General features: G+C 33.7%; 1 protein-coding gene across 2 annotated transcripts; it reads right to left on the bottom strand.

Moving 5' to 3' along the window:
• Window positions 1–27,328, bottom strand: LOC132721289 (uncharacterized). Of its 2 annotated transcripts, XM_060705570.1 has the most exons (15): window positions 27,182–27,328; window positions 18,611–18,663; window positions 18,159–18,213; window positions 17,637–17,693; window positions 17,075–17,135; window positions 16,149–16,236; window positions 15,743–15,832; window positions 13,068–13,103; window positions 11,877–11,955; window positions 11,343–11,390; window positions 10,917–10,999; window positions 9,632–9,708; window positions 8,773–8,843; window positions 5,044–5,193; window positions 1–4,155 (listed from the first exon to the last, which is right to left on the bottom strand). In XM_060705570.1, the coding sequence occupies exons 1-14, from the start codon at window positions 27,269–27,271 to the stop codon at window positions 5,080–5,082; spliced, it is 1,002 nt and encodes a 333-aa protein (XP_060561553.1). In that variant the 5' UTR covers window positions 27,272–27,328; the 3' UTR covers window positions 1–4,155; window positions 5,044–5,079. The 2 variants fall into 2 exon arrangements, with proteins under 2 accessions (XP_060561553.1, XP_060561554.1); XM_060705571.1 differs by lacking the exon at window positions 5,044–5,193.
• Window positions 27,329–27,980: the final 652 nt, after the last annotated feature.

The raw sequence follows: 27,980 nt of genomic DNA on the forward strand, positions 1-27,980 counted from the left end.
TTTGTTATTTTTTCTGCATTTTCACAATAGTTATCAAAAAGGTAAATTGATTACTAACTAGTAAACAGTATAGTTTGTTTTGTTGGATTTTAAGTCACAGCAACTCTATAAAGGTAAAACAGCAAAAGACTACAGATGCTGCTCCGTGCATTATTCCAGGCATGAGCGGGCACCTGAATAAACCAGCAACCTTCTGTAAGCTACCTGTAGTATATTGCTTCCACACATAAAAAAACTTGTTATCGATTGGATTTGAACCAACAGCGTCAGGGGCAAGTGGTTTTAAGTCCAGCATCGAGTCTAGTCAGACTGCTGGGATGTGCAGGGAGTTCTGATTTCAAAATTGTTGCATAGGTAAGTCATTGTCCATGCTCGCATTAAAAAAAAAATATTTCAATAAATATTAAAATATAATAAACAATGCTGATTTAATCACACAACAAAATCATTTTTTCCTGAATATTAAAGACAACATATTATTTTTCACAACAGTATCAGTTTGAAAAAAAGTATGTTCCCACATCTCTGCCCACAATAAGACATACAATAATAAATAAGCTTGTTAGAAAAAAAAAGTTAACAAAGTCGTCCCCATACATAAATTATAGAAAGAAAGTTCATATAATGGTTTAACTACCTGTAAGTTTTTCCATGTAAAGCATAGAAATGTTGATATCATGGTTAATTTAAGTCTATGTAAAGCTGAACAAATATTGATACCATGGTTAAATTAGGTTTACCACATAAACCATAGATATTTCTTGATATCATGATTCAACTAAATATATAAACAATAGATAGAAGTTGATATCTTAGTTACTTTGTATAGCTTAACAAATATTGATATCATGGTTAAACTAGATCTTATCATATAAACCACTGAAAAAAAAAACCTTGATATCATTGTAAAACTTATGTATTACTATGTAAAGCTTAACAAATTTTGATATCATGGTTAAACTTCAGGTCTTATCATCAATAACAAAGGAAAAGTTGATATCATGGTAAAACTCATTATAACTACCCTAAGCTTGACAAATATTGATATCATAGTAGAGCATTATCACCATAGAAAAACTTGTCTTTGATAACCAAGTCTATAAATAGACACAGAAAAAGTAAATATGGTTTAACTATGCCTTACTATGTACTGAAGAGAAAAAAATGAGAACAGCAATTTGAGAAATAATAAAATATATAAATATCAAATAAACAATGACATAGGGAAATATATCTAACAATAACAAAAAAACACATGAAAGAAAGAAAAATACATCTGAGTATTTTGCACAACAAAACAAAGCCCCAATACAGACATAAAAGAACATCAGACACTAAAGATAAGTTTCTTATGGAAAATGTATCCATTGTAAAACAATCCACTTTACATCAAACATAATTTAACCCTTTCACTGCAAGAGGGTTATTGTTTTATTGATCTCCTATTTGCCAGAGGGTTTTCTAAGAAATTACTATATTATCAATTAATATTGCTAGGCTGTTCCCCACCCACTCCATTTCATTGACCGCATTCGTTTACCATGCTGATACGATATTTAAATTAACTTACATTCATATCCTGTCATGATTGATTGTTTATATATTTTTATATATGTCACTTTTCCTCATTATCAAATATTGTCTGAAATTAGTCCGCCATTTTGTTAACTATAATTATATTGTGACGTCACATTAACCCAGTTTTTACGGGAAATCCTACTTTCATTTTGACGTCATATGTACACGAAATAAGCATTTAAATAGACCGAATTTCAATTAAAGGATCATAACGGAAAAGATAACTGAAATTGATAACATAAATAATATTCTTAGAAATGAAAGATAAAGATATTAAGGTATTTTAAGCAATATTTATTCTATTTATTACATGTATTTCTTTATTACATGTATTTGTCTATTATTGACTGTCAAATAAATTTATTATTTGAGTGATATAAAGAAATTAAAAGAATTATTTAATTTTACAAATTTGTTGTGACTATTGTTATAATCCTGAATCGGAACCGGTCTGACAATATAATCATAATTATTTATTAGTAGTATTATAATAATTATATATGTTTCCAAATCTGTTAGTATAATGATAATTATTGTCAATGGTATAATTTTCTTTATATTTATTATTATTAATTTATTACTATAATTATTATAGAAACGGCCAAAGCCGTCCATATGGCAAATACACCGAGAATAACATGGATGGCATAAGCCATCCCTATGGCAGTGAAAGTGTTAACAGAGATTCTACAAAATATATTAACCACATCTAAAACAACAATTTTCTTTTCAACAATAAATAAATATAAACAGTAAGTACAGTAGAAATAGAATTATAGCAAAATTTAATAGTGGACATATAGTTATATAAAATAATTTTGTTTGTTTTTGTTTTACTTCTTACATAGAACGTTTCAACACTGGAGGCTTATCTAAGACATTTAACTGCTTAATTTTTGTATTTTGTAAAATCCAACAGTTTTTTATGAAAAAGCTTATCATCATCATTTGCTGGAGAGAAAGAAATCAACAGAACTTCTTCATTAATTAGACCATTAGTAAATAACAAAAACTCTGTCTCAAACAGGAAAGACATCAATCATTTCTAAAATAAATCTTTATGATAATGATAATATACAAGAGTTTCTTTATCTGTAAATATATGGCAATTTTTTCATAAAATTTTCTATATAGTATTATCATAAACAAGAGCTGTCCGTAAGACAGCGCGCTCGACTTTTTTATTGCTTGCCAATAAAAAAAGTTTTTGCAGTAAAAGGCAATACAAGAATCTCTGTATTTTTAAAGTGAACTAGTTGTTTGATACCCTTGAATATTACAGCAATGTTTATATGACATAATTTATGGTAAAGTGAACAAGTGGATAGGAATGAATTTTTTTAGATTTTTTAAGTTTTTTAGTGCTTGCCTATAATACAAAACATTGACAGTTAAGGGCCATAATTCAAATAAAATCTTTGACAGAATTACCTTCTCCTGGACATGTTTGGGAATCATGATTGTAAACAAGTATTCCAACTTTCAAATTAATATCTCAAACACTTCAGTCAAAAAGTGGACTGGTACTAAAAACTTAACCAAGATTCTAAGTCGATAAAAGCCTTAATTTTTAAAACAAATCCTTGACAGAGTTACCTTCTCTTGCGTACAGATGGGGGTAATGATGTGAAATAGCATTAAAAGTTTCAAAGCAATATCTCAAAGGGTTAAGGCAATAAGTGGATTTTACCCATATTCAATGTATTTTCTAAGTCAAAAAGGGGCATAATTCTGTCAAAAACCTTGACAGAGTTATGTCCTCTTGTCTGTTGATGAAGGTCGTGATGGTAAACAGGTATGGTCAGTTTCAAAGCAATACCTCCAATGGTTTTGAAATAAAGTGAGGTGGTACAAAAAACTTAACCAAGCTCAATACACTTTCTAAGTCAAAAAAGGGCCATAATTCTGTCAAAAACCTTGACAGAGTTATGTACTCTTGTCTGTAGATGGAGGTTATGATGGTGAACAAGTATGGTAAGTTTCAAAGCCATACTTGTAATACTTCTGAAATAAAGTGGGGTGGTACGAAAAACTTAACCAAGGTGTGACGCCAACGCCGACGCCAACGCCGACGCCGGGGCGAGTAGGATAGCTCCCCTTTTCATAGAAAAGTCGAGCTAAAAATTATCAAAATTATCAAACTGTCATGACAAACTTTTACAATAATACTGAGAATAACTTAACTCAATAATCAAAATTCCATCAGTTTACACAAATCAATAAAAAAGAGATAACTTATATACTAAGAACACAAATTTAGTAGTATGTGGTCCTTTAACTAACCTGATAACAACAAAATTATTTATTTTCTGTATGAAATTGGTCACTTATAATAAATACAATAAATTAATGTACAATGTTCAAAGTTATAGAGTGTAACTGTTCTATATGTATTTATAGCAGTTTATATTTTGACCTTTGACCTATAAGTCATTGACCTATGACCTAGAGGTCGTCATCATCACTGCCCTCTAGGGGACCTCTCAGTAACTGTCAGTATTCTGTATCCATCCCGCTCCGTTCCTCAGGAAACTCGTGTATCACCGCTTTCCTTGTGAATCTGTTCTGTAGAGTCATCTAGGAATACAAAAATTATATATATATATATATTATATATTCCACCCTGAGTATCCTAAATGGACTCATCTATTTTTCAATCTGGACAAAACCATTTATCATTTTTAGGGAAAATTTTAAAATATATACAAATGGATTGGCCCATTTTTTAATCTGGACAAAACCATTGATCATTTTAGTTAAATTTTAAAATATGTACAAATGGAAGGGCTCATTTTTCAATCTGGACAAAAATATAACCATTCAGCATTTTTAGGTAAAATTTTAAAATATATACAAACGGATTTGCCCATTTACAATCTGGACAAAACCAATTATCGTTTTTAGGGATTTTTTTTTTTAAATAAATTCAAATGGATTGGCACATTTTTCAATCGGGAGAAACCATTTACTATTTTTAAGGAAGATTTTAAAATGTATACTGTCCGGATAGAGAACAGTGCAGACAGATGTACCGGCTGATGCATATGAACAAGGCAGTTAATTGTAAAAACTGCCTTTGTAATTTGGGCTCCATAAAAACAGCTTTTTATAATAGTCATTTAAAACAAACAAATACATATGCAATAAAATACAAAAAATAAAAAGAACCATGCAGAAATATGCAAACTAAGAGACAATCTAAAGCACTAAGACTATAGTTGTTAATAAACAGTTATTGTAAAGCAGTTGAAGCCTAACCTACAAAAATGTGATTGATGAATGAAATTCATCTTCAAGCTCAAAGCAAGATCAGCATTGATAAATCAAAAACTAATGCAAGCTTAAGCTGAATTTCTTTCTTTGAAACTTTTGTGTGGTACTTGTCAGAAATCAAATGTGAGTTGTATGTACTTAAAAATTATATAAAAATACAAAAAAAATCTTGAAATGACAATTATTTCCTACCGTCTGCTAACAAGCCAAGCATTTATATGACACTGATCATCTTAAAAGAGGCACATGCTGCTCTGTGTCAAGTAGATGCATGTTCCTAGATCTAAGTGGTATGGGAAACTCATGGACAACTTTTCGATTAGTGTGATGTGACCAGGCCATCTACAATTGTGTAATGTTAGTTATGTTAGATTTATTAGAAATAAGAATCACTAAAATATTTTGGGCTCTCATTTTCGTGGTTTTTCGTGAATAGATGTTTCAATGAATTTTTGTGGATAGGTGATTTCATGAATTTTTTATGCATATCTGATTCAATGGCTTTAAGATCCGGTAAAATTCTATTTCTTCTGTGGTATGATTATTTGGCATTACATTATTTGCATTTTAGTTTATTGCAAAAAATTGTCAATCTGCAAACTCAAAAACTGACGTAATGCAAAATGTCCTTTCTTAACAAAACCACGAAATTTCGTGCCCATGAAATTATGTGAATTCACAGTATATCATTAGTAGATAGAGAACATACAGCCAACACCACAAATAAGCTACATAACCTTTAACCTGCTTTGCCATTGGTGCTGCACTGGAAAGGCGATTATCTTTTGCTACCAGTGCTGCACCGAAAAGGTGATTAGCCTTTGCAACTAATGCTGCACCGAAAAGGCAATTAGCCTTTGCCACCAGTGCTGCACTGAAAAGGCAATTAGCCTTTGGCACCAGTGCTGCACCGAAAAGGTGATTAGCCTTTCCCACTAGTGCTACACCGTAAAGGCAAATAGTCTTTGCCACCAGTGCTACACCAAAGTGCTTGCACATCAGTGTAGTCTGACATGGCTCCAAACTGTTGGTAACAAAATTTTGGTATTTTGATATTGAAATCTGGAATGTTCCAAATGCAAAGCTTGGTGCCAGATCCATTACAATTACAAAGCATGTTAAGGGTCAATTAAAAATAAAATAAAAACAATATTAAGCTAAATTAGTAATGGTCAACATCTATGTTATTTTTTGGTAGGTTTTATGTAGCACCAACACACTAGAGGTACCATGGACACATTCCAGCTTTGCTGGTGGATGAAGTCTCAAGTACAGGAAGGAATAGGCACCTGAGTAGAAGAACAGAAATTCGAATAGCTAGCCTGATAGCCAACCAAGTATATTCTAATGATGGTAAAGTAAAAAGTTTTTACCACTGATAAACTAGCTACTGAGTATAAAAGAGGTCATACAAGAACTGTTGATAGGACAGCGAGCTTGACTATTTTCAGTGAATGATAGTAAAACAAGAGCCTGGGTGTAGAATTTTCAAAAAGGGCCATAATTCTGCTAAAATTCATGTAAGAGTTATGGTCCCTATTATGCTCTTGAATAATTACATGAAGTTTCAACCCATTCTCTTCAGTAGTTTTAAAGATATCAACTTGGATGCAAAAACTCAACCAAAGTATGACACTGACAATTGGGCGAGTACAATAGCTCCCTATTCTCCAAAAAGTCAAGCTAAAAATGCCATAAATAGCCGACAATCACTTCAAAATCCAATTAATTGGCAAACAAAATAACAAAACAAAAAACATTTCGTATCAACCATGCATCTTCTAATGATGGTTAACGTTTTTTCTCTGATAGTTCAACAGTTACTAGCTACTAGTTACTAGCTACTTATAAAATAGAGATGATAAAAATATAAACTTGTATAGTGAATAGTATATGACTGTATAACTATCTGCCCTTCAATATTGCTAGAAAGGATAGAACAAGAGCTGTCCGTAAGACAGCGCGCTCGACTTTTTTATTGCTTGCCAATAAAAAAAGTTTTTGCAGTAAAAGGCAATACAAGAATCTCTGTATTTTTAAAGTGAACAATGGCCATGAGCATTAAGATATTTAGTGAAGAATTATTTTATTATGACATAATTTATGGTAAAGTGAACAAGTGGATAGGAATGAATTTTTTTAGATTTTTTAAGTTTTTTAGTGCTTGCCTATAATACAAAACATTGACAGTTAAGGGCCATAATTCAAATAAAATCTTTGACAGAATTACCTTCTCCTGGACATGTTTGGGAATCATGATTGTAAACAAGTATTCGAACTTTCAAATTAATATCTCAAACAGTTCAGTCAAAAAGTGGACTGGTACTAAAAACTTAACCAAGATTCTAAGTCGATAAAAGGCCTTAATTTTTAAAACAAATCCTTGACAGAGTTACCTTCTCTTGCGTACAGATGGGGGTAATGATGTGAAATAGCATTAAAAGTTTCAAAGCAATATCTCAAAGGGTTAAGGCAATAAGTGGATTTTACCCATATTCAATGTATTTTCTAAGTCAAAAAGGGGCATAATTCTGTCAAAAACCTTGACAGAGTTATGTCCTCTTGTCTGTTGATGAAGGTCGTGATGGTAAACAAGTATGGTCAGTTTCAAAGCAATACCTCCAATGGTTTTGAAATAAAGTGAGGTGGTACAAAAAACTTAACCAAGCTCAATACACTTTCTAAGTCAAAAAAGGGCCATAATTCTGTCAAAAACCTTGACAGAGTTATGTACTCTTGTCTGTAGATGGAGGTTATGATGGTGAACAAGTATGGTAAGTTTCAAAGCCATACTTGTAATACTTCTGAAATAAAGTGGGGTGGTACGAAAAACTTAACCAAGGTGTGACGCCAACGCCAACGCCGACGCCGACGCCGGGGCGAGTAGGATAGCTCCCCTTTTCATAGAAAAGTCGAGCTAAAAACTGGAGAAATATTAGAAAAAGATTCAACTAAAGCTTTACATAAGATTACTTGAACAAGACAATATTTACAAATCAAGTTATACAAACAAACAACTGACCACACAATATTCAAACATGACTGGCATGCGTCTCACTACATTACTTTAAAGGGACTCGACTGAAGTTTTTTTGACATGAAACACTGCAATTTTTTTAAGAGATTTGAGTACCATTTGATGTACGTCTGGATCAATAACTTGTGTGCAAATTTTTAATAACATTCTCTCATTCGTTTTTTCTAGAATACTAATTTTTATTGTCCGAAAATGCTGCTATAAAATGAAAAAGTGTTGCAATGCTCTTTTCTCAAATCAGGCTCAGAATCTCATAAAAAATCGTCCAAGTATATATCATTCTTCATTATCCTATTCTATTTAGTTGCTTCACTCTATGCAAGAATTTTCAATTTTATGTTTTTAGGCTGTCTGACTTCAGTGGAGCTCCTTTAATATATAGATTAGATATGTTAGATTTGTTTGTTTTTAGTGAATATGCTATATATCACACTAAGAATATTATAATATCTTTATGATTGGGTAGTGCGAGTGAAAATAAATATGTGGGTATTTTCTCATAAAGAAACACAACTTGTTTTCACAAATTATCCATAGCATCAGATGTTTCTGTAGAACATGTGGGTTATTTCCCTATATGTTTGGTTTTAAATCTCACCAACTCTGTTATGGTCATATAGCAACTTAAAAGCTTTACTAGTTGAGGAAGAACTCAAATGCAACTTCATGCATTATTTTAAACATGAGGAGGCAACTGAGTAGAACCATCGACTTTCCACAAGCTTGCTTGGCAACGCTGGTGGTTCTACCCTGGTGCCCATTTGTGACTGAAATAACGTACAGAGTGTTATTTTGGTTTTAAGAGTAGTATTACATTAGATCTCTGACAGCCTGTTATGACTCAGAGCGTTACGATTATGGATGTATGTTATGTTTTACCGTACCTTGATTTGTGACGGTGTGAGTCTACGGAATGTCTCCCTGTCTAAGCCAAACACTATAGCATTTATAGCACCTGAAATATAACACAAACTTGTATCATTATAGTACTTGCTCCAAGTCTTACCAACATAAAATAGTTAAAATAATATACTCATTTTAGCTTGATTGTGTATCTTGTTATAAGTTTTCAGTCACACTCTCAAATTCATTCATGGCCTAGAAGTGATAGCCTATAGCTATTATTTGAGTTCTGTCTCAAATCTCAGGATTTTCATTGGCCAATATACATTCTGAGCTTATTTCTGACCAATCAAATAGCTGGGTTCTGAGTTTGTGTCTAGAACAATTCTTTATAACCTTGGACCCTGGTACTAATCTGAACTAAACAATGGGTAAATAGTTCCTAGCCCAAAATAGTTTGCCCTTGACAACGTTTAAACCCATGTGGCTACTATCATCTAAATTACTGGCCGAAAGTCTAACCACTCAGCCATTCATAAGATAATTGAAAAGGTTACATTCCAGATTTACCCATGGCAAGATCTAAGGCTTAACTTAATTCAATTATTTCAGCTTGATAGCTGTTGAATATATGCGTCAATAAAACTATAGTTGTTTATATTTATAATTGTTTACAATTATAGTAGTTAAAATAACAGCTGGTTGTGATTATGGTTGTTTACAATTATAGTTGTTTAAGATTATAGCTGTTTAAAATAGCTGGTCGAAATAATAGTTGTTTTGTGATTAAAATTGTTCATAGTTATAGTTGTTTACAATTATGGTTGGTTATGATTATTGCTGTTTACGATTATTGATGTTTAAGAAATTATACTTGCTTACGATTGTAAAAATGTTTACCTTGTGATGGTGATGAAATCGAGGCTAACAGAACCAGAGCAAACACGGGGTGACCACTGTGAACAGCATTCTGTATCCTGTAATATATAAATGAGCCACGTCACGACAAAACCAACATAATGGGTTTGCGACCAGCATGGATCCAGACCAGCCTGCGCATCCGCGCAGTCTGATCAGGATCCATGCTGTTCGCTTACAAACCCTATAACAAGTAGAGAAACTGATAGCGAAAAGCATGGATCCTGATCAGACTGCGTGGATGCGCAGGCTGGTCTGGATCCATGCTGGTCGCAAACGCATTATGTTGGTTTTGTCGTGACACGCTCAAATCATTATCAATATTACACCAGTCACCTTCATTATGTAACAAAAAAAGGTAAGAATACAATAAAGATTATAGAGTGGTGATGAAACTTCACTGATTGGAAATTTCGGGTATGTAAATGCACTAGTTGGACTTCATCCCAACAAAAAATGCCTTATGCTACTACAGACCTTTGAGGTCAAGTCACTGACTTCAAAACACTTGCCTCTCACCTTATGTGATTGTGGAAATAAAAACATGCACGCTTAACATTATCCAGGTGTTTTTTTGTTTGTTCAAAATAAAAGAAAAAACTTCAATATTAAATACAATTCGAGATAATGTTTCTGAACCTGAAGGCAAGTGGGAAATTTCTGATAAATAATGTTAAATGGTAGCCTATATATAGTAATTCTAAAAATTGTTATCATGTCTTATGCCAATGTCATTATTCTTGAAATATTTATGTTAAATTCAAATCAGGAAAAACATTATCTTTCTAAAATAGGAATAAATATTCTTACAATAAAATTCTGATCATATCAAAAAGCATATAAATTTGAACAGTTTGTTGATTGTCTACTTGTTTGATTTAAACACATTTCTGGGCGATCAGTCCACTTATCCAGCTTTCCTAGACAACTAGCAAGTTATTATGATGGCTGACTTGTGCAATATGTTGTGTACTTTCACACCACTTTGTTGTATTTTGTATATTTCTACATTGTTGCCCCACGGAGCAAAAGTTTGACAAAATGGTGTATTATCATTTCCACCCCAAAAGTACGAAAAAATGTTGACTTTGCTGTATTTTCATGTTTTTTGCCTATGCACAAATAAGTTACCATAAGTAATAGTCAATTACTCTGCCAATGACCAACTACTAATGCTACAAGATTTTTTTTAATCTGCAGCGAGATTCCAATGACTATTACACACAATGAGTCTAAGATCAAATTGAATAGTAAACAGTAAAATTACCTGTTAATCAAAGGGAAGAGAGAAGTTGCGAGGTAGACAAAAGGGTACGCCATTAGGGGCTTGATGTCCTCCTTCAGCATTGACTGTATAATAAAACAATAAATAATATAATTTATTGTATATACTTATCAAAGGACATAGCATGTTTTTGTTTTTTTTCAAAATCAAAATAGCTTATACATGTACTGTCATAATGTCATGTTATCATCATTATTAAAGTGACATTATGCTTATTTTTTCATTGTCAAGTTGAGCTGAATCTATTATATATATTTCAAAAGATAAACTGTTGTATAACGGTGTCACTGGAAAATGTTTAGGTTAAAATATAAATCTTATGTTACAGTGTTACCCTGATGTAAGACAAGCTTATATTTTAGTTATTTTCCTCATGCTTTACATTACAAGTTAATTTATTTTGTTTACCTTTTTCCTCTCAGTATCTGGATCATATGTGCCTTCCCATGTTGCTGCCTGAATTATAAAATAATATACGTTACATAATAATATACATTGCACTTTCAATATAGAACATACATGTACATACCTAGGTTAAAGCAGCACCCCTCCAGATTCATGTTAATTTTTATGAAAATTTTGGAAATGTATAAAAGAAAAATATTGTGAGATAAGCAAAAAAAGCAATTTACATATAGCAATAGGCACTTACCATCCAAGAAAACTACCAAAATATTGTCATCAAAAACAGCCCTTACTGTGCTAGTAACGCAGTAGAAATATGGTGATAAAAACTGCAAAAACCCCGACATCTCCGGATGTTACTGCAAAAAAAAATTGTCTCGGCCTAACCGCCTCACCATTTTTTTTAGCAGAAACACCCCTTGATGTTGCCCAAGCCAGTGTAATATCCTCGTAACTAACTCGTTTCATGTACTATAACTATTGCTTAAAATAATAAAATGTTAATACACTTTTCCATATAAAATTGGTATATTTTACCTTTCTGCTGAGGACACAAGATATGTAGATGTAGGCTACAACCATGATAAACAACATGCCAAATAGTGGACCATACCAGCTGTAATATAATATCATCTATTATATACCTACATGTATAAGTTCCTGATGATGATACAATCATTTTTTTAACTGTAGAAATAAATACAGCCCAATTTGTTGTTTTTTTTGTTTTTTTTTGTTCGTTTTTTTTTTTGTATTCCATTTCTAAAACCTTGTTTTGCTCAAATCTGTACATCACTAATGCTCACTGATATTTATTTCATACAGATATTTGTAAAGAAAACTAAATTCTTTTCGTTTTGTTCAGATGTTATTTACACATTTTACATAAGGTGTATTTTTAAAGCAAAAGAAGAAAAGAAAAATTGCTCAAATTGTTAAATCACAAATGCCCACGTATGTTTATTTTGTACAGATATTTGTTAAGAAAATTATATTCCTTTTGTTTGGTTTAGATTTCATTTACACATTTAATTTAACAGAAGGTGTATTTTAAAGCAAAAAAAAAAAAAAAAACAAAAAAAAAACAACAAAAAAACAATAATAAAAAAAAAACGAGTGTATAACTCTATATGCTCTTCAGATTACAACTTTACATAATCAAGTCAAGTGCTATAGAACCCATAAGTAAAAGCACACTTGCAATATTCCTATCAATTAATACACTTAATCTTATCTGTTTCTTAAATTCCCCTCCTAGTCCTTTTTAGTCATGCAACCACCATGACAACAGCCTTCATTATAACAACAATGAATCTGGTCAACAACATTCAGCCTATATAATAATAAAGCCAGTTATGTCATGTAAAATCACCTGTTTATCAAAGAAAGCCCAATTCATATAATTATTCATTAACAGGCATCAATTCTAATACACTTGAATCCTTTTTTGGTAAACTTTTTTCCCCCCTAAATTCTTTTTTCAATCCAGATCAGCTACACTGTCAACTATTTTAATGAAAAAGTCTGAAGAAATAATTCATTTATTAAGATTGATTTTAAAGTCACAAAGACACAATATAATTATGTCATAGGAGCACTTTCTGGCATTACTGGTAGAAAAAGGCTGTAGGTGCCCCCCCCCCCCCTCAATGTTTATTTCTGGCACAATTGGGCATAACAATTTCTTTTTCCAAATAAATATTAAATTATATTTCAGAATATACTTACACACCAACTCTCCACCTCCAATTATCTTTAATCCAACTGAAAAATACAGTGTTATACATAAATTCCAAACCAAAATACAAACTTTAAACCCTTTTGCTAAAGTTTTTTTTCCACTAGTATAAAATAAGGCCAGCCAGCATTGCCAACCAGGCTCTATACTGTTGGTAGCTCTAATTTTGTATTAAAGTACTGAATTCCCTCATAATTTCAATCAACTATTCCAAATTCAAAGCAAGGCAGATACTTTATAAATGTGAAATAATTTGTCGTAAAATTAGCAAAATGTTTACAAAGTAGTATTTTAACTATATTAACTATATAAAATGCAAAAAGCAACATACGAAAAAAATAGTTCAGGTAATTGGCCAATGAGTAATTTTTTAGATACTATAAAAGTACACCAAAATTAACAAGAGCACCGCTAGGCGGAGCATTATATGCCCGAAAGTGATTTTTTTTTAGTTAAGATGAAGAATTTGTAAGACAAAGTATTACCTCCTTCAAACTAGAACTCCGCAAGTCGGATGTGTCGCCTTGTGAACAATGTAGTTTAGGAGAAATGGTCAGGACAAAAATGAAATAGGAAAAATAACAAAGGGCCATAACTAAAAAAATAATAAGTGTAGAGCAGCAGTTTCTGTGCACTGCACTTCTTATCAATAAGATCTATCATTCTATGATGTTTCAAGTCCATAGCTTTCATACTTGAAGAGAATTGACCAGGACAAAAATAAAGTAAGAAAATCAACAAAGGGCAATAACTCAAAAAATAAGAAATGCAGAGTATCAGTTCTTATGCACTGCACTTTTTCTTAATCAGATCTATCATCCTATGAAGTTTCAAGTCCATAACTTTTATACTTTCGGAGAAATGGCCTGGACAAAAATTAAGTATGAAAATTAACAAAGGGCCATAACTCAAAAATTAAGAAATGCAGAGTACCGATTCTTGTGCACTTCACTTCTTCTTAATGAGATCTATCATCCTATAAAGTTTCAAGTCCATAACTTTTATACTTAAGGAGAAATGGCCCGGACAAAATTAAAGTATGAAAATAAACAAAGGGCAATAACTCAAAAATAAGAAATGCAGAGTACCTGTTCTTGTGCACTGCACTTCTTCTTAATGAGACCTATCATCCTATGAAGTTTCAAGTCCATGACTTTTATACATTAGGAGAAATGGCCCGGACAAAAATAAAGTATGAAAATTAACAAAGGGCAATAACTCAAAAATTAGGAAGTGCAGAGTACCGGTTCTTGTGCACTGCACTTCTTCTTAATCAGATCTATCATTCTATGAAGTTTCAAGTCCATTGCTTTTTTAGTTGAAGAGAAATTGCCCGGACAAAATTAAAGTATGAAAATTAACAAAGGGCAATAACTCAAAAAATAAGAACTGCAGAGTACCGGTCCTTGTGCACTGCACTTCGGGATATTGAAAGAAGCATGCATACCTAGTTTGAAGTCAATCAGACTTATAGTGACTGAGTTATGCTCCGGACAAGCTTTAGGGGACGCCGACAACGATGCCGACAACGACACAGACGCCGCCGACACCGCCAACAAAAGTAACCCCTATATGTCACCTTTTCAAGGCGACACAATAACAGTCCTCCTTTGAAGTTTCAATATTGTGGTCCAAATGGAACTTAACTTATGCCCCAAAAACTATTTTCAATTCGAAGGTAATATTAACATTGACCTTGTGACCCCAAAATCATTAGGGGTCTTCTTCCTAATTAGGATTATCATACTATGAAGTTTAAACACAGTAGGACAAATGGAACTTAAGTTATGCTCCAAAAACTGTTTTCAGTTTTAAGGTAATAGTGACCTTGACCTTGTGACCCCAAAATCAATAGGGGTCTTCTACCAAATATGGACAATCATCCAATGAAGTTTGAACACTGTGGGCCAAATGGAACTTAAGTTATGCTCCAGAAACTGTTTTTTCAATATCTCAGTAATAGTGACCTTGACCTTTGACCCTGTGACCCCAAAATCAATAGGGGTCTTCTACCAAAGATGAACAATCATCCTATGAAGTTTGAACACTGTGGGCCAAATGGAATTTAAGTTATGCTCCGGAAACTGTTTTCAGTTCTAAGGTAATAGTGACCTTGACCTTTGAACTTGTGACCCCAAAATCAATAGGGGTCTTCTACCCAATATGGACAATCATCCTATGAAGTTTGAACACTGTGGGCCAAATTGAACTTAAGTTATGCTCCGGAAACTGTTTTCACTTCTAAGGTCATAGTGACCTTGACCTTTGACCTTGTGACCCCAAAATCAATAGGGGTCTTCTACCCAATATGGACAATCATCCTATGAAGTTTGAACACTGTAGGCCAAATGGAACTTATGTTATTCTCCGGAAACTGTTTTCAGTTTTAAGGTCATAGTGACCTTGACCTTTGACCTTATGACCCCAAAATCAATAGGGGTCTTCTACCTTATATGGGCAATCATCCTATGAAGTTTGAATATTGTGGGCCAAATGGAACTTAAGTTATGCTCCGGAAACCAAATTGCTAACAGACGTACGGACGGACAGACGGACGGACGCCAGGGGGTATAACATAATATGTCCGAAATTCTTTCGGGCATATAAAAAGCTTTTGAGAAATAAGAATAAAGAACTTTTGAGACATAATGGGCCTTTAACTTACCACCAAGCACCTGCAGGACCATAATGGTTCCCGATAAACGGCAGCAGTGACATGAATAGAGAAACTCCCCAACTTACAAGATGGTACAACCTAATATAATTATAAGCCAATTAATTAATTATAAATTTTCAATAAATTATAATAAATCATTAAAATGTATCAAATTCAATAATAAATTGGCAATATCTAATAATTTTTAAATATCACCCAATACAAAAAATTCTACAATATTGTTCAGTGTTTTTTCTCACTTAATTGAGAAGAGACCTAAGCATCCTGATTTTAGCATAACCCGTTCCATATTAAAAGGTCACCATGAACCTTTACTTGTGGTAACCTAAAAACCCAAGTTAACTTACATTCTAACTTAAAAATTAATCTGTTAAAATAAAACACTTTCAATTACCATTCATATTTTTCTGTGGTTTTGCCCCAAACAACGTTGATAAATAAGTTCAGTGTAATACAACTGACCCATAGTAACACCGACCAATCTGAAATTATATAACACAAAAACTGCAGCTCATTAAAGGAACTCCACTGAGTAAAAAAAGCCTAAAAATATAAAATCTATTTTTTTTCCACATAAATCAAATAAAGCACTTAAATTGGAAAAAATCTGCTAAGGATAATGAAGAAATTCACTCAGAATTAAATTTAAAATTGATAGTAAGTGCAATTATTAGATCAGTTTGAGTGAAAAGTGGTGCAGCTCTTTTAATTTTGGGGTCATTTTGCACAATGAAAAGGATTATTTTGGGAAAATGAGAGAATGATCAGAAGTTATTGGTTCAGACCTACATCAAATAATACAAAAATTTAGGAAAAAATATTTCACGTTCCGTCATGTCAAAATCTCATCAGAATCCCTTTTTCTAAGTGGATTGGTCTATGATTGGCACATTTTCCTTAAAGTATTTCAAGAATTATTACAACAGGTATCATTTGGATCTATTTATAAAATATTTCTTTTAAAACAAATGGCAAGTAATTTAGTATGAACATTTATAATGTGTTGATGAATAATAAAATTTCATTCAAGAAAACTTTATTATCTGCCATAATAAAATTATAGTGCTAAGTCGAGTTACTCCCCTTGCAAAAGTCGCTTTGCACGGCTTATATACCTTAACGGGAGACGCTAAATCATGGTCGTTGTACGGATTAGACAGGGAGTTGCTACATACAGACCATTTATATAGTAAATACTGTTTGGCTCACCTAACTATGGTCAGTAAAGACAGGACGTTGCTATATACAGGGGGTCACTAAGACAGTCTTTACTGTATTTCTTCTAAGTACATGAATTTACTAAATAAGAAAATAACAAACCAAAGAAAGACATCCAAAAAGCTTGGAAATCACACAATGGTCCATCTGGGTGAAGTTCTCCCTGTAAAATACAATACAATAATATGATGACACCAGTACATCATTTATATGACAAATGTTTAGCAAATTAAACAGTTTTTATGCTGATAATTATATAAGAAATAATATGTGTTTAATCATGATTTGGTGTGGCAATTTTGTGATATTTTTAGAGCAAGAATGTGCTTTTAGTTTACCACTCAAATGTTTTTTTATATTCTTTGGTTCGGTTTGAAGTCACACAAGACACACATACACTCTAAGGGTCATATGGTGACTTTCAAGCTCACCTGGTTCAGGTAGACCTCAGGAGCCCTTAAGATTATTTTTTAGGTACAAGCAAGTTACCTGAAAAGACCACCAACCGTCTGTTAGCTTGCTAAACAGCTTCCTCATAGGAATTAATCAAAATCAATATATTTCTACATTCATAAATGATAGAAGATATCAAAAATTTAAATGACATTCTTACACAGACGTCTTTTCTATTTGTGTTCTTATTTAAAAATAATTATATTATTACCATCAAATATGAGATGCTGATGTTTAAAGCTGCAAAACTCATGTACAGTATCAGTCTCTGAAAAAATAATAATAAAAAAACAAAATATAACAATAACAACCTTTGACTAACAAACTGTCAAGTATGAAAACAGGAAACCTAACAAGTAACAATAAACATAAACATGAATACCTGGACCTTGCATGTATCTTTCTAAAAATTCAGTAAATGGCTGAGAGCAAGGACCCAGTGTTGTTCTGAAATGATAATTCAATCAAGTCAATCTACCGGCTTATAGTTTAATAATACTTGATTGCATATATACCCGGTACATCGTTTTTAAATAAACATTTCTACAAAATATATTTAAGGGTTGGCAACATTATTAGAGTTTTCTGACTACAGTGCAACCTCTGTAGACTAGCCCCTTGTAAAGTAATAACAACAAGGTTGTACTGTATCTACATGTAACAGGAGATACACAAGACCAACCCTATCATGTACTTGAGATATAAGGACTATTAAGAAGAGGAAATCACAAACCTGTGAAAATGCAATGTATTTCCTGAACAGCCATATAACCAGGATGATAAATATGCTGAAAAAAAATTATCATTTGAAACAATACATATTAAATCATATTGGAGTAAATTCAAACATGCAAATTACTCTTTGTCAGTTACATGGCAAGAGAGTTAATTCAGGAATGTATGGCACAAGTTTTTCATCATGAATATTATTTATCATCGGAAACTTCTTGAAAATATTCACATTTCAGATAAAATATTTCATCTGAAATCAACTACTTATGTACTGTACCCCATATTGTAACCACAAGTTATAAAATAACAGTCCCAAACCAGTCAATTTTAACTTGATATGGTCTGTTCTATTTAATTCAAAGCAGAAAGTCCACTCTATAAATTCAGCATGGTAACAGATAAATTAAGGTAAGTCTTGTTATGATTTATATGATTTTTGAAAACTTAACTCACCAGCCTATGAGGGATATGGAAGCAAATACTCTCCTCACATTTATAATGATGGTCTGAAATACACATTATATGATTATTACATACAAGTAAGAACTTTTTTGATATTTAATACAGTATTAAATTATAAATATTTTTTAAACCAGTAAGTATTAATTACAGAAAAGTTTGATGCTTATCAAACTTTTCCAGCAGCAGATAATTTTTTCGTGTCCAAATACATGAATGATCAGATGATATTAAAGGTGTTTGGACTTTACATGGATATTTCAACCCTGGACGTCAATGGAAATTTTTGCCTTAAGTTTAAGAATTTGCGTAAGTATGTTAGTGAAACGGTACCCTGGTCTTTTCACCTCCACTTTTTAAATTTGATAAATATATCTAATAAATACCATTATGGGTAATAATATTATATATAATAACACATACTTGCAAACAATTACATTCATGATACAAAGAAGATTTTTTTGACATAAATATAGTGTAATTTCCCTTGGAAAATTATTATAAATATGAGTTCTGAAAGAATTATCAGCTATAAGTCTACATGTATATATTATTTCATTTTTTTTGTTATCCAAAAATTAAATACCATAAAAAAATATTGATTAATTAAAATATGTTTTATATAACAGATATGAACAATTATTAAACAGTTCAACGTTCTGTTGTGAATGCAGGAAATGATTTAGTGGTCCTAGACCTACCGGACTGCATGCGCATGCGCGACGGTTTTCGCGGGACTGAAAAAGTACCCGGATAGTTCTAGGACTGAGTAAATGGAGTTCTGCGTTGGCTGGCGAAGTGGCAACATCGAGATCAAGCTTTGGTAAGCTCCCGGCCTGTTTTCCCTTCTTTAGGCTATGATTTAAGGAAATACAACATTGGCGACGAGGATTAAAACTGGATAGCAGGGCAGTGACTTTTGCATGTCATAAACGTCGTTCATTTGTAGTCAATTTTCGCGACATTCTGGACCGTTGCATAAATTGGAAAATTGACTTTGACATTCAGTTGACATTGTGAAATAACCACTCGACGATAGCCTAAAGGTTGATGTACTAGTATTTTTTGATTTTGTGGCTTCTAGCTTTTATTTAAAAAATACTTGGTCAACATAAAGTTTGGGAAACTGCAGAATGGTATGCTTTTCATAAATAAATAATTCCACTCTAAATTCATAGTAAAGCACGCCCAGTATTGTCTTTTTATTTACTTTAGCCCTTTTCAGAAACGACTTTGAAGATATTAGAGACAGTAACAGCATACAGACAGTGTGAAAGGTATACAAGTTATCTACCTTGAATATTTTATTTCAGTTGTTTACAAGTGTACCAGGATCACCAAATAAATTATTTCTTGTATTCTATATCAGAAATAATTGCGAAAAATTAATTTATTGTACATTTGTTCAGAGATAGTTTACAGAATTTCACATAAATTTTTGGTTTATTTCTTGAATGTGAAGTAAAATAAATTAAAGCAGCTGTGTCAAAGTAAAGTCTATATTATTTAAAGGAGCTGTCTCAAGTATTCAATAAAGACTTTTTATTTAAAGAACCTGTCTCATATAAGTCGATTAAATTTTTTAAAGTAACTTTTTAATTAATATTCGGTGTATTCTATACTCGAATAAGTAAATTAGTGGAATTTATTTTTTAAAAGCTACTTTTACATATATATTCGGTGTATTCTATACTCGAATAAATAAGCTTGGATCAATTTTCAATTGTATTCTATACATTGAAAATTTGTGATTACATTGTGTTCGCAATACATTGACTGACTTAAGTTACCATCATGTCAACATTTAATGTAAACACAATGACTAAAGAGGAGTTGATGAAATTGCCAGCTATTGGTGCGAAAAGGGCAACAAGTATAGTCCAGTTTCGACAAAATGAATGGCAAGTTGACGAAAGATGATTTCATCACCATAATGGCAGGTCATCTTAACCCAGATATGTTGAAATACATTGATTTTTTCAACACCGGTATCAACTCCGAGTACAATATCTTCAAAGGGGGGGGGAAGTGGAAGTGTTGCTGTGACATTTACCACAAGTACCACGCCTGTTGCAGTAGTTTGCAAGCCAATTCATGTTGGTAGCAGTGCTACAACAAAAAATTACAGTAAGTAGTACAAGTACGCCTACTGTAACTAAAGGATCTAGACTTGCAGCTGGATTTACCTTGCGAACGCCAGTTACTAAAGCAGTTTCGAAGGTAATGACTACATCAACTACAACCAGCAGCGTGAAAACCAAGGTAATTACAGTTCCGGTTACCAAAATAACAACTGCTGTGACGGTTGCAGCTAGTAGCACATACACTACAGTGAGTGCAACCGGTGCAACACCAATTATGTCAGCCCCTACATCTTTAACAATACCAGAGATGGAGGCACCACAAGATACGCCACACATTGAAGATGTTTTGACTCAACTTCTTTCCTTAAGTCAGGGTATGACTAGAAGAGATTTAATAGACTTGATATCTGCATTACCAGAAGCAAATGCAAGTGATACGGATGAAGATTCTATTGCAATAGATACACCTTGTACTTATAGTACAGGTTATATGCACTATCAAATGGATCCTTGCAATACAGGTATACTTGGTTCTTCTAGAACAAGGTTTACAAGTACGGTAGATGATGTCAAGCCTAAATATTTCAGTAACAGTGCATCCAGGTCATACAACACTAAATTGGACACAAGGTATGGCAACCCTAAATGTATATCTCCTAAGAAAGAATATACATCTGCTACTTATGTATATGGAGATACACAACAACAGTCGAGGTCAACTAAAGGGTCTTCTAGACATTTAGATAGATATGAATGCCAGAAGAAAGGTTCAAGAAGAGACCATCGAAGTTACCATACCAGATCAGAAATGTCAAGTGAAAGTAGCGATAATAGTAGAAGCAGATCAAATGGTAGAAGAGATGTTCAGTCCAGATACAGTAGTGATGGTAGAAAGAATCGGGACAAGATTGGTTACAACAATCGGTCTTCTTCTAGAAACCGTTTGTCGAGAGATGACAAGTACAGTCGTAGATCACGGTCGTCTTCTAGACACCAAAGATCAAAATCCAGAAGTCCGAGCTTTTCAAGGTCAAGATCATACAGATATAGGAATAAATCTTCAAGCAGCAGCAGTAGCTCGAGATCTCGATCAAGAGGCTATGGTCATTCAGGGTCAAGACGTCATAAGTACGGGTCCATGATAAGTATTGCAAGCCATCTAGACGACATGACAGAAGTCGCTCTTCGAGTTATTCTGATCGAAGCAAGTTAGAAAAAAGAGGGGTAACCCGAAGGAACTTCCAAGTATTTTGCGGTATGATGGGAAGACAAGCTGGTTATCTTTTAAAGAACAATTTGAAAAGTTATCGAGCTGTTTCGAACTGGACTGACAGTGAAAGTAAAGATTACCTTACTTGGAGTCTTCAAGGTAAAGCGTTAGATTTCTTCACGATAACAAATAAAGCGGGCATTGCTATTCATATAAGCAAATGATGAAGAAATTAGAGACCAGATTCGGCGACCAGGAACTTACCGAGACGTCACGTGTTAAGTTCCAGCAGGCTAGACAAGCATCAGATGAATCTTTAGATGATTGGGCAGATCGAGTGCTGACACTTTCGACATATGCATTTAAGGATCTACCCGAAGAATACAGAATGCGAGAGGCAATTTCGAAGTTTTGCCAAGGATGTATTGATAGAGAAGCAGGAAAGCATGCATGTTTCGAACATCCTAGGAGTATACAGGCTGCACTTAACGCTGTGAAGCATCACCAGTATATCTCTGAGGCAGTTGATGGCAAAAAGCATTCTAGAAGATCTAAAAGATGATGTGTCAATTAATGCAGTAAATACATCAGCTGAAGCCAGGGTGGAACAATTGCTGAACAAAGCTATGGAACAGCTTAGCAGTAAAATTCAGCAATTGACTACAACCAATAAAGAAATTGAATCTAGGACAGGAAGAGGGCTATCATGTTTTTTTTGCAAACAAAGGGGCCACATTAAGAAAGACTGTCCAGGATTTAAAGAATGGTTGAAGAAAAAGGGGCTATCTAACACTACGGAACAACAACGAAATCCAGCAAATCGTGATTTAAACAAGAAAGGGCTGAATGGAATGGCAACCGTTCAAGCCCCGCAGAAGTAACTGGTCAAAATGGTAAAGATTCTGCGACTTCTAGTCCGGAAGCTGATGTCATCTGTGAAGAACAACCAGTTACAGATCACGAAGATGTTATTAGCCTTCGTAAAAGGTGACAAGACTTCTAGTCAAGGTCATCAAAGATCATCGTTAAACACCCTATAGTTACTGCAACAATTAAATCTGATGAAAAAGACCATACAGATGGCCCATGACTTCTAGTCATGTTAATGAAAAGTGAAGATATTTTTGAAAGATGGTAATACAGTCAAATTAAATTTAGGTATCCAAGAAACACAGAATGACGGAATTGTCAGCGTTCATCAAGTGCGAGCTGGTTCTTCTTTTGTGTTACTGACCGTCGGTGATCAAGAAGTCAAAGCAAGAATTGACTCTGGTGCTGAAATTACCAATACTCTCTTCAAAAAGTCTTCGCTACCTTGAGCAAAAAAGCCTGCAAAAGTAAAAGATGTAGTTATGCAAATGGCAGATCAAGAAGCAGTACTAAAAGGCTTTATCACTAAACCATTAAGATTGCAAACTTGGATCTCAAGTATTTTCATGAAAGAGTTTATGTTGCACCTAATTAGTGATGAAATGCTGCTTGGACATGATATAATGCATCATTTAGGGGTTATGATGGATATGCATTCAGACACTTTAATTGTGAATGGTGAGCAGATTCCCATGAATACAAGCTTTAGAGAGGGAAAGCTGACTATTGCAAGAGTTACAGTGGCAAAACGTACTGTGGTTCCGCCAAATTCAGTTGTTCGTATGTCATGCAGTCTCAACACACATCTGAGTGACTATTTTATAGAACCAGATGAAAAGTTGAATACAGTTGGTATATTGATGCCAAGGACATTGATGTCTTCAGATACGGAGCCAATTGTTTGTTTAGTCAATCCAACTGACTCTTACAAGACATTCAAGAAGGGTAAAGTGATTGCAAATGCATATGAAGTAGAACATATCCTAGATGAGCAAAGCGAAATAGCTACATCTCTGCCTAAAGAAAATGAAGTGACTTTCTAGTCATTCTAAAACAACATCGTCTAAATCTCGAAGGATTTCTAGTTCTACGAGAATCATTAAGAGAACTCCAACAAAGTAAGTTCCAGTCATCTGCTAAAGTTGTATCAAAGAGTTTAAGAAGTTAGCTAAAACCCCCCTTTACGATTATGAAGATGTTTTTTCGGGTTAAAGTTTTATTTCGGGAAAATTTGGGGGAAAGTTCCCTTTACTACAAATAAAGGGGATACCATAAGGGAAACCGGGGGATGCCAAAAAACCCCTAAAACAAACCCCCAAAAGAGGCGCCCCAAAACCAAAGCTTTTTTTTTTGTTTTGGGGGAAGGAAAGAAAAGGGGGGCATCTGAAAAAAAATGGGTGGAAATTGGGCCGGGTGGTCATACAGGAAAAGTCCCGTATTTTTTACGAGGCCCCCTTTTTTTTCCATTTTTTTGGGTTTTGATCAAAAAAGCGGACGGGGGTCTGGGGAAGGGTGGTTTTTATTAAGGGAATTTAAAACCAAAAGCCATTTAAATATTACGGTTAAAGATTTTTTTTTTTTCCCTTACCAATTTTGGTGGAAAAAATTTGTTAAGATCTTGTCCGGGGAACCGCAAACTGGGTTTTTCTTAAAAAGATTTTCAAAACTCCCCGCGTTTTTTTTGGCAAGTAAATTAAAAGTGGTTTAAGAACCCCGAAAAAGAAAAACAAAACGTTTTCTAAAAATTTTTCCGGTTTTTTGTTTGACCCTGGTTTTTGAAGGGGGTTCTGGTCTGAAACCAAATGCACCCAAACCCCATTTTTCCGAGTTGAATTTTTAATTTTGGAAAATTTTGGGGTGGGGAACTTTAACCTTTGGGGAAAAACCGGTACTGGCATTCTTTAGAAAAAGGAAAAATTTATTGGTGGCCTGGGAAGGAATTTGGGACCCCAACCTGGGAAATATTGGCCCGAAAGGCCCCTTTTGAAAGATTTTTCCGCCAACCCCAATTTTGGGTTTTTTGGAAAGGGTTTTAAAAACCAAGGAAAAAATGTGTTTTTTCCAAAAAAGAAGTTTTTTTAAATTTCCCGGAAAAAACCCAAAGGGGGTTTTGGGTTTTTGGGGGAAAAAATGGCCAAAAGAACCTTTCCCGAGGAATACTTTTTAAACCCCCGTACCCAAATGGCCAATGTTTTCCCAAAAGTCATTTTCCAAAAAAAATGTTTTGAAAAGGTTTTTAGGCTTAGCCCTTACATCCCGGGCATTTGTCAAGGAACTTTTCGGGATATAGCCCAACTGCCTTTAATTACAAACTTTAACCAGGGAAAAGAAATGAATTTTAAATTTTGGAGGGGGTTTAAAAAAAACCCAAGGAAAAACATTCCCCAATACCCTTTAAAAGGGGTTTTGCTTTTTTTATCCACCCCCCGTTTTAGCTTTTTACCCAAAAACAAGAAGTTCTTTTTTATTTAGAAAATTCCCCATGTTCGGAATTTTCGGCTATTTTTTGGGGCAGAATTGTTAGGTTTCAAAAATGGGGGAAGGGGAAAGTCCAAATTTCTTAATTAAGGGAGCTTTTTCCCTTACTCCAGAAAAAAAGAAACCTTTTTTTGCAGCCCCAACAAAAAAAAACCTTTTGGCCCTTTGGGTTGGAGGTTCCGAGGGGGTTTTGGCTTACCTTTTAGGGAAAAGGTTCCCCCTTCCAATGGGTTTAAACGATCCCCTTTTTTCCAAAAATTTGACCCCCGGTTTTTTTAAATTTAAGGAAACCCAACCCGGGTTTAGCTTTTTGGCCCCGATTTGGGTTAAAAAGAAATTTTAACATTTAAAAACATGGGTTTGTTAAACAAAACGAGCCTGGTCGAAAACACGGAATTTTTCCGGGACGCGGGTGTCGAATTTTTTTGGGAAAACCCCTTTGACAAAACCCCTGGGGAAATCTTTTTTAGCTTTTACCATAAAGCTTGGGAGAAAATTTCCATGTGGTGGGATTTTTTCCTTACCCCCATTAGGGGCTTTTCCCAAAACCAAAAGGGCCCAAAAATTTATTGTTTTATTTAATTTGACGACTTTAGTAAAAGAATTTGGCCCCCCAGGGTTTAAAAAACCGGACCCAAAAATTTCCAAATTCAAAAAATTTTAAACCGGTTCATTTGGGGGGCAAAAACTGCAGAACTGTGGGGGTTTCCCAAGGTCTTGGAAAGATTTTAGCAAAGGGGATTTTTGGATCAAGGGTTTCCAATGAAAGGAAACCCGACTTGAAAAACATCATGCCCGAAAAGAGATGGCCCCCGGAATTTTTTAAAGAATTAAAATTTCCCCTTTTAAGGGGAAAAAGGGAGTTTTTTATGATGAAAAAGAACCAGTTTCAGTTTTTAGATTGTTAACTTTTCCCCATTAACCGGGAAAAGGATCGGTTGTCTAGGGCCTTTTTTTAATTTTCCGGGGCTGGGTGGTTTTGTGAAAATAAAGTTCCCCGGTTTGGCTTCTAAACCCTTTTGAGAAGCCTTTTACCCCGCAAACCCCCCAAATTTTTACCCAAGAGGAAAATTTAAATCCTTCCTTTTACCCAAAACCTAAAATTAATTTTAGGGTTAAATTAAACCCCGGGGATGTGGAAAATTTAAATTCACAAAAATTTTAAAGGGAAACGAGCTTCTTTTTCTTTAATGGGTTTTCATTCCCCCGGGAAAATTTTTCTTCCCCAAAACCCAAGCCTTCATTTATAAAAGTTGGGGGGTGGGTTGTGAAAACAAGGGAAAAAAGAAATTTAGTTTTGGGGCTTTTGACCCCGGACTGCCAAAATGCCGGCCCATGGCCGATCGGTTTTGTCCGGGGGACTGAAAAAGTACCGGATTTAGTTCTAGGAAACTGAGTAAATGGAGTTCTGCGTTGGCTGGCGAAGTTTTTGGCAAATCGCCGAGATCAAGCTTTGGTAAGCTCCCGGGCCTGTTTCCCTTCTTTAGGCTATGATTTAAGGAAATACAACAGTTCATATATTTACAGAACTGTGAAAAAAATGCATTGCTGTGACTAATTTCTATATTTGGTTTGTTTGTAAATTATGAAAGGAAAATAATTTGTCATTTCAAAATACTGAAATGTAAATTAGCCTTATTACTATTAGGTGACGTAGTCACTCTTAGGGAAATTCCCTTGCAAATAATTGTCAAAATTTATTATTGAGTTTATTGTATGTTATTAAAAATAAGGTAAATAATACAAAATTTACTGTTGTTCCCTTATTACAAGATACAGATAGAATCATAAAATAATGGATTTTCTAATTTACAAAATATGCTAAACGCTCAACCCGGAAAAAATAGTTGACATTTTACAAAGATATGGCATCGCGGAATGTCTTTACAAAATTTCAAATAAATTATATTTGCTTTTACTCACACATTGATTTGGGTGGTCTGGAAAAATTGGACACGTTGGAACATCAGTAATATTTTGCATATCTGATGATTGATTTCCCGAATCCGCCATTGTTTACGTCAATACACTTTTTAAAACTCCAATGTGGAGAGTACATATTTATTTCGCCCTCAATAGTTTTCGTCCTTCTGACCGTATTTGTCACTATCTTTTCTGAACTTTGACAATACTGTTTTAATATCGTTGTTTGCTTTGATAACGTCTTTTGGACATGGGTTAATGTTCTTTAGGCTTGGTGAATTTGGGGAAAAAGATCTTGGGAAAATTCTGTGAAAAATTTTGTGTTTTGTTTGTTTTTCGTATTTTATTAATGAAAATTTAATTTGATGTTTTAGGTTCCTATGACTTTCTCCACATTATTTTGCAAAAATTTATTTCTTATAATTAAAATCAATTTAAATCATTGCCTCCTAAAGAAGGCAAATTCCTTATTAAATTTCTTTATTCCATTTTTTCATTATAAATTCTAGAAATCTACTTATTGAGAAGGTTTTTAACCAAAAAATGGCCCAAGATTTGGGCCCATGATCGCTCACTGACCCATGAAACATCGGGGGGTAATTATTAAAGGGACAAGGGCCCATCCTGGAAAAACCAAGGTTTTTTTTTGGAAAATTGGGAAAAACCCTAGTCAAAAATGTGACCTCTAGAGTCAAAAATGTGAACCTCTAAGAGTGTTTACCAAGGTTTTTTCAATATTTGGGTAGTGTGACCTAGTTTTTGACCCCAGGTGACCCATATTCGAACCTGACCTAGAAAA

Source organism: Ruditapes philippinarum, unplaced genomic scaffold (assembly GCF_026571515.1).
Source record: "Ruditapes philippinarum isolate M1 unplaced genomic scaffold, ASM2657151v2 ctg231_1_1_1_1, whole genome shotgun sequence".
NCBI lineage: Eukaryota > Metazoa > Mollusca > Bivalvia > Venerida > Veneridae > Ruditapes > Ruditapes philippinarum.

Bases quoted from the DNA above. Each gene is read 5' to 3' on its own strand.
- LOC132721289 (XM_060705570.1), bottom strand. From the start codon at position 27,271: ATGGCGGATTCGGGAAATCAATCATCAGATATGCAAAATATTACTGAT. The intron at 15,833-16,148 runs GTAATTGAAAGT...TAATTATATTAG, and splicing joins ACCACAGAAAAATATGAATG to GTTGTACCATCTTGTAAGTT. The intron at 11,956-13,067 runs GTAAGTATATTC...ATTATATTACAG, and splicing joins TGGAGGTGGAGAGTTGGTGT to CTGGTATGGTCCACTATTTG.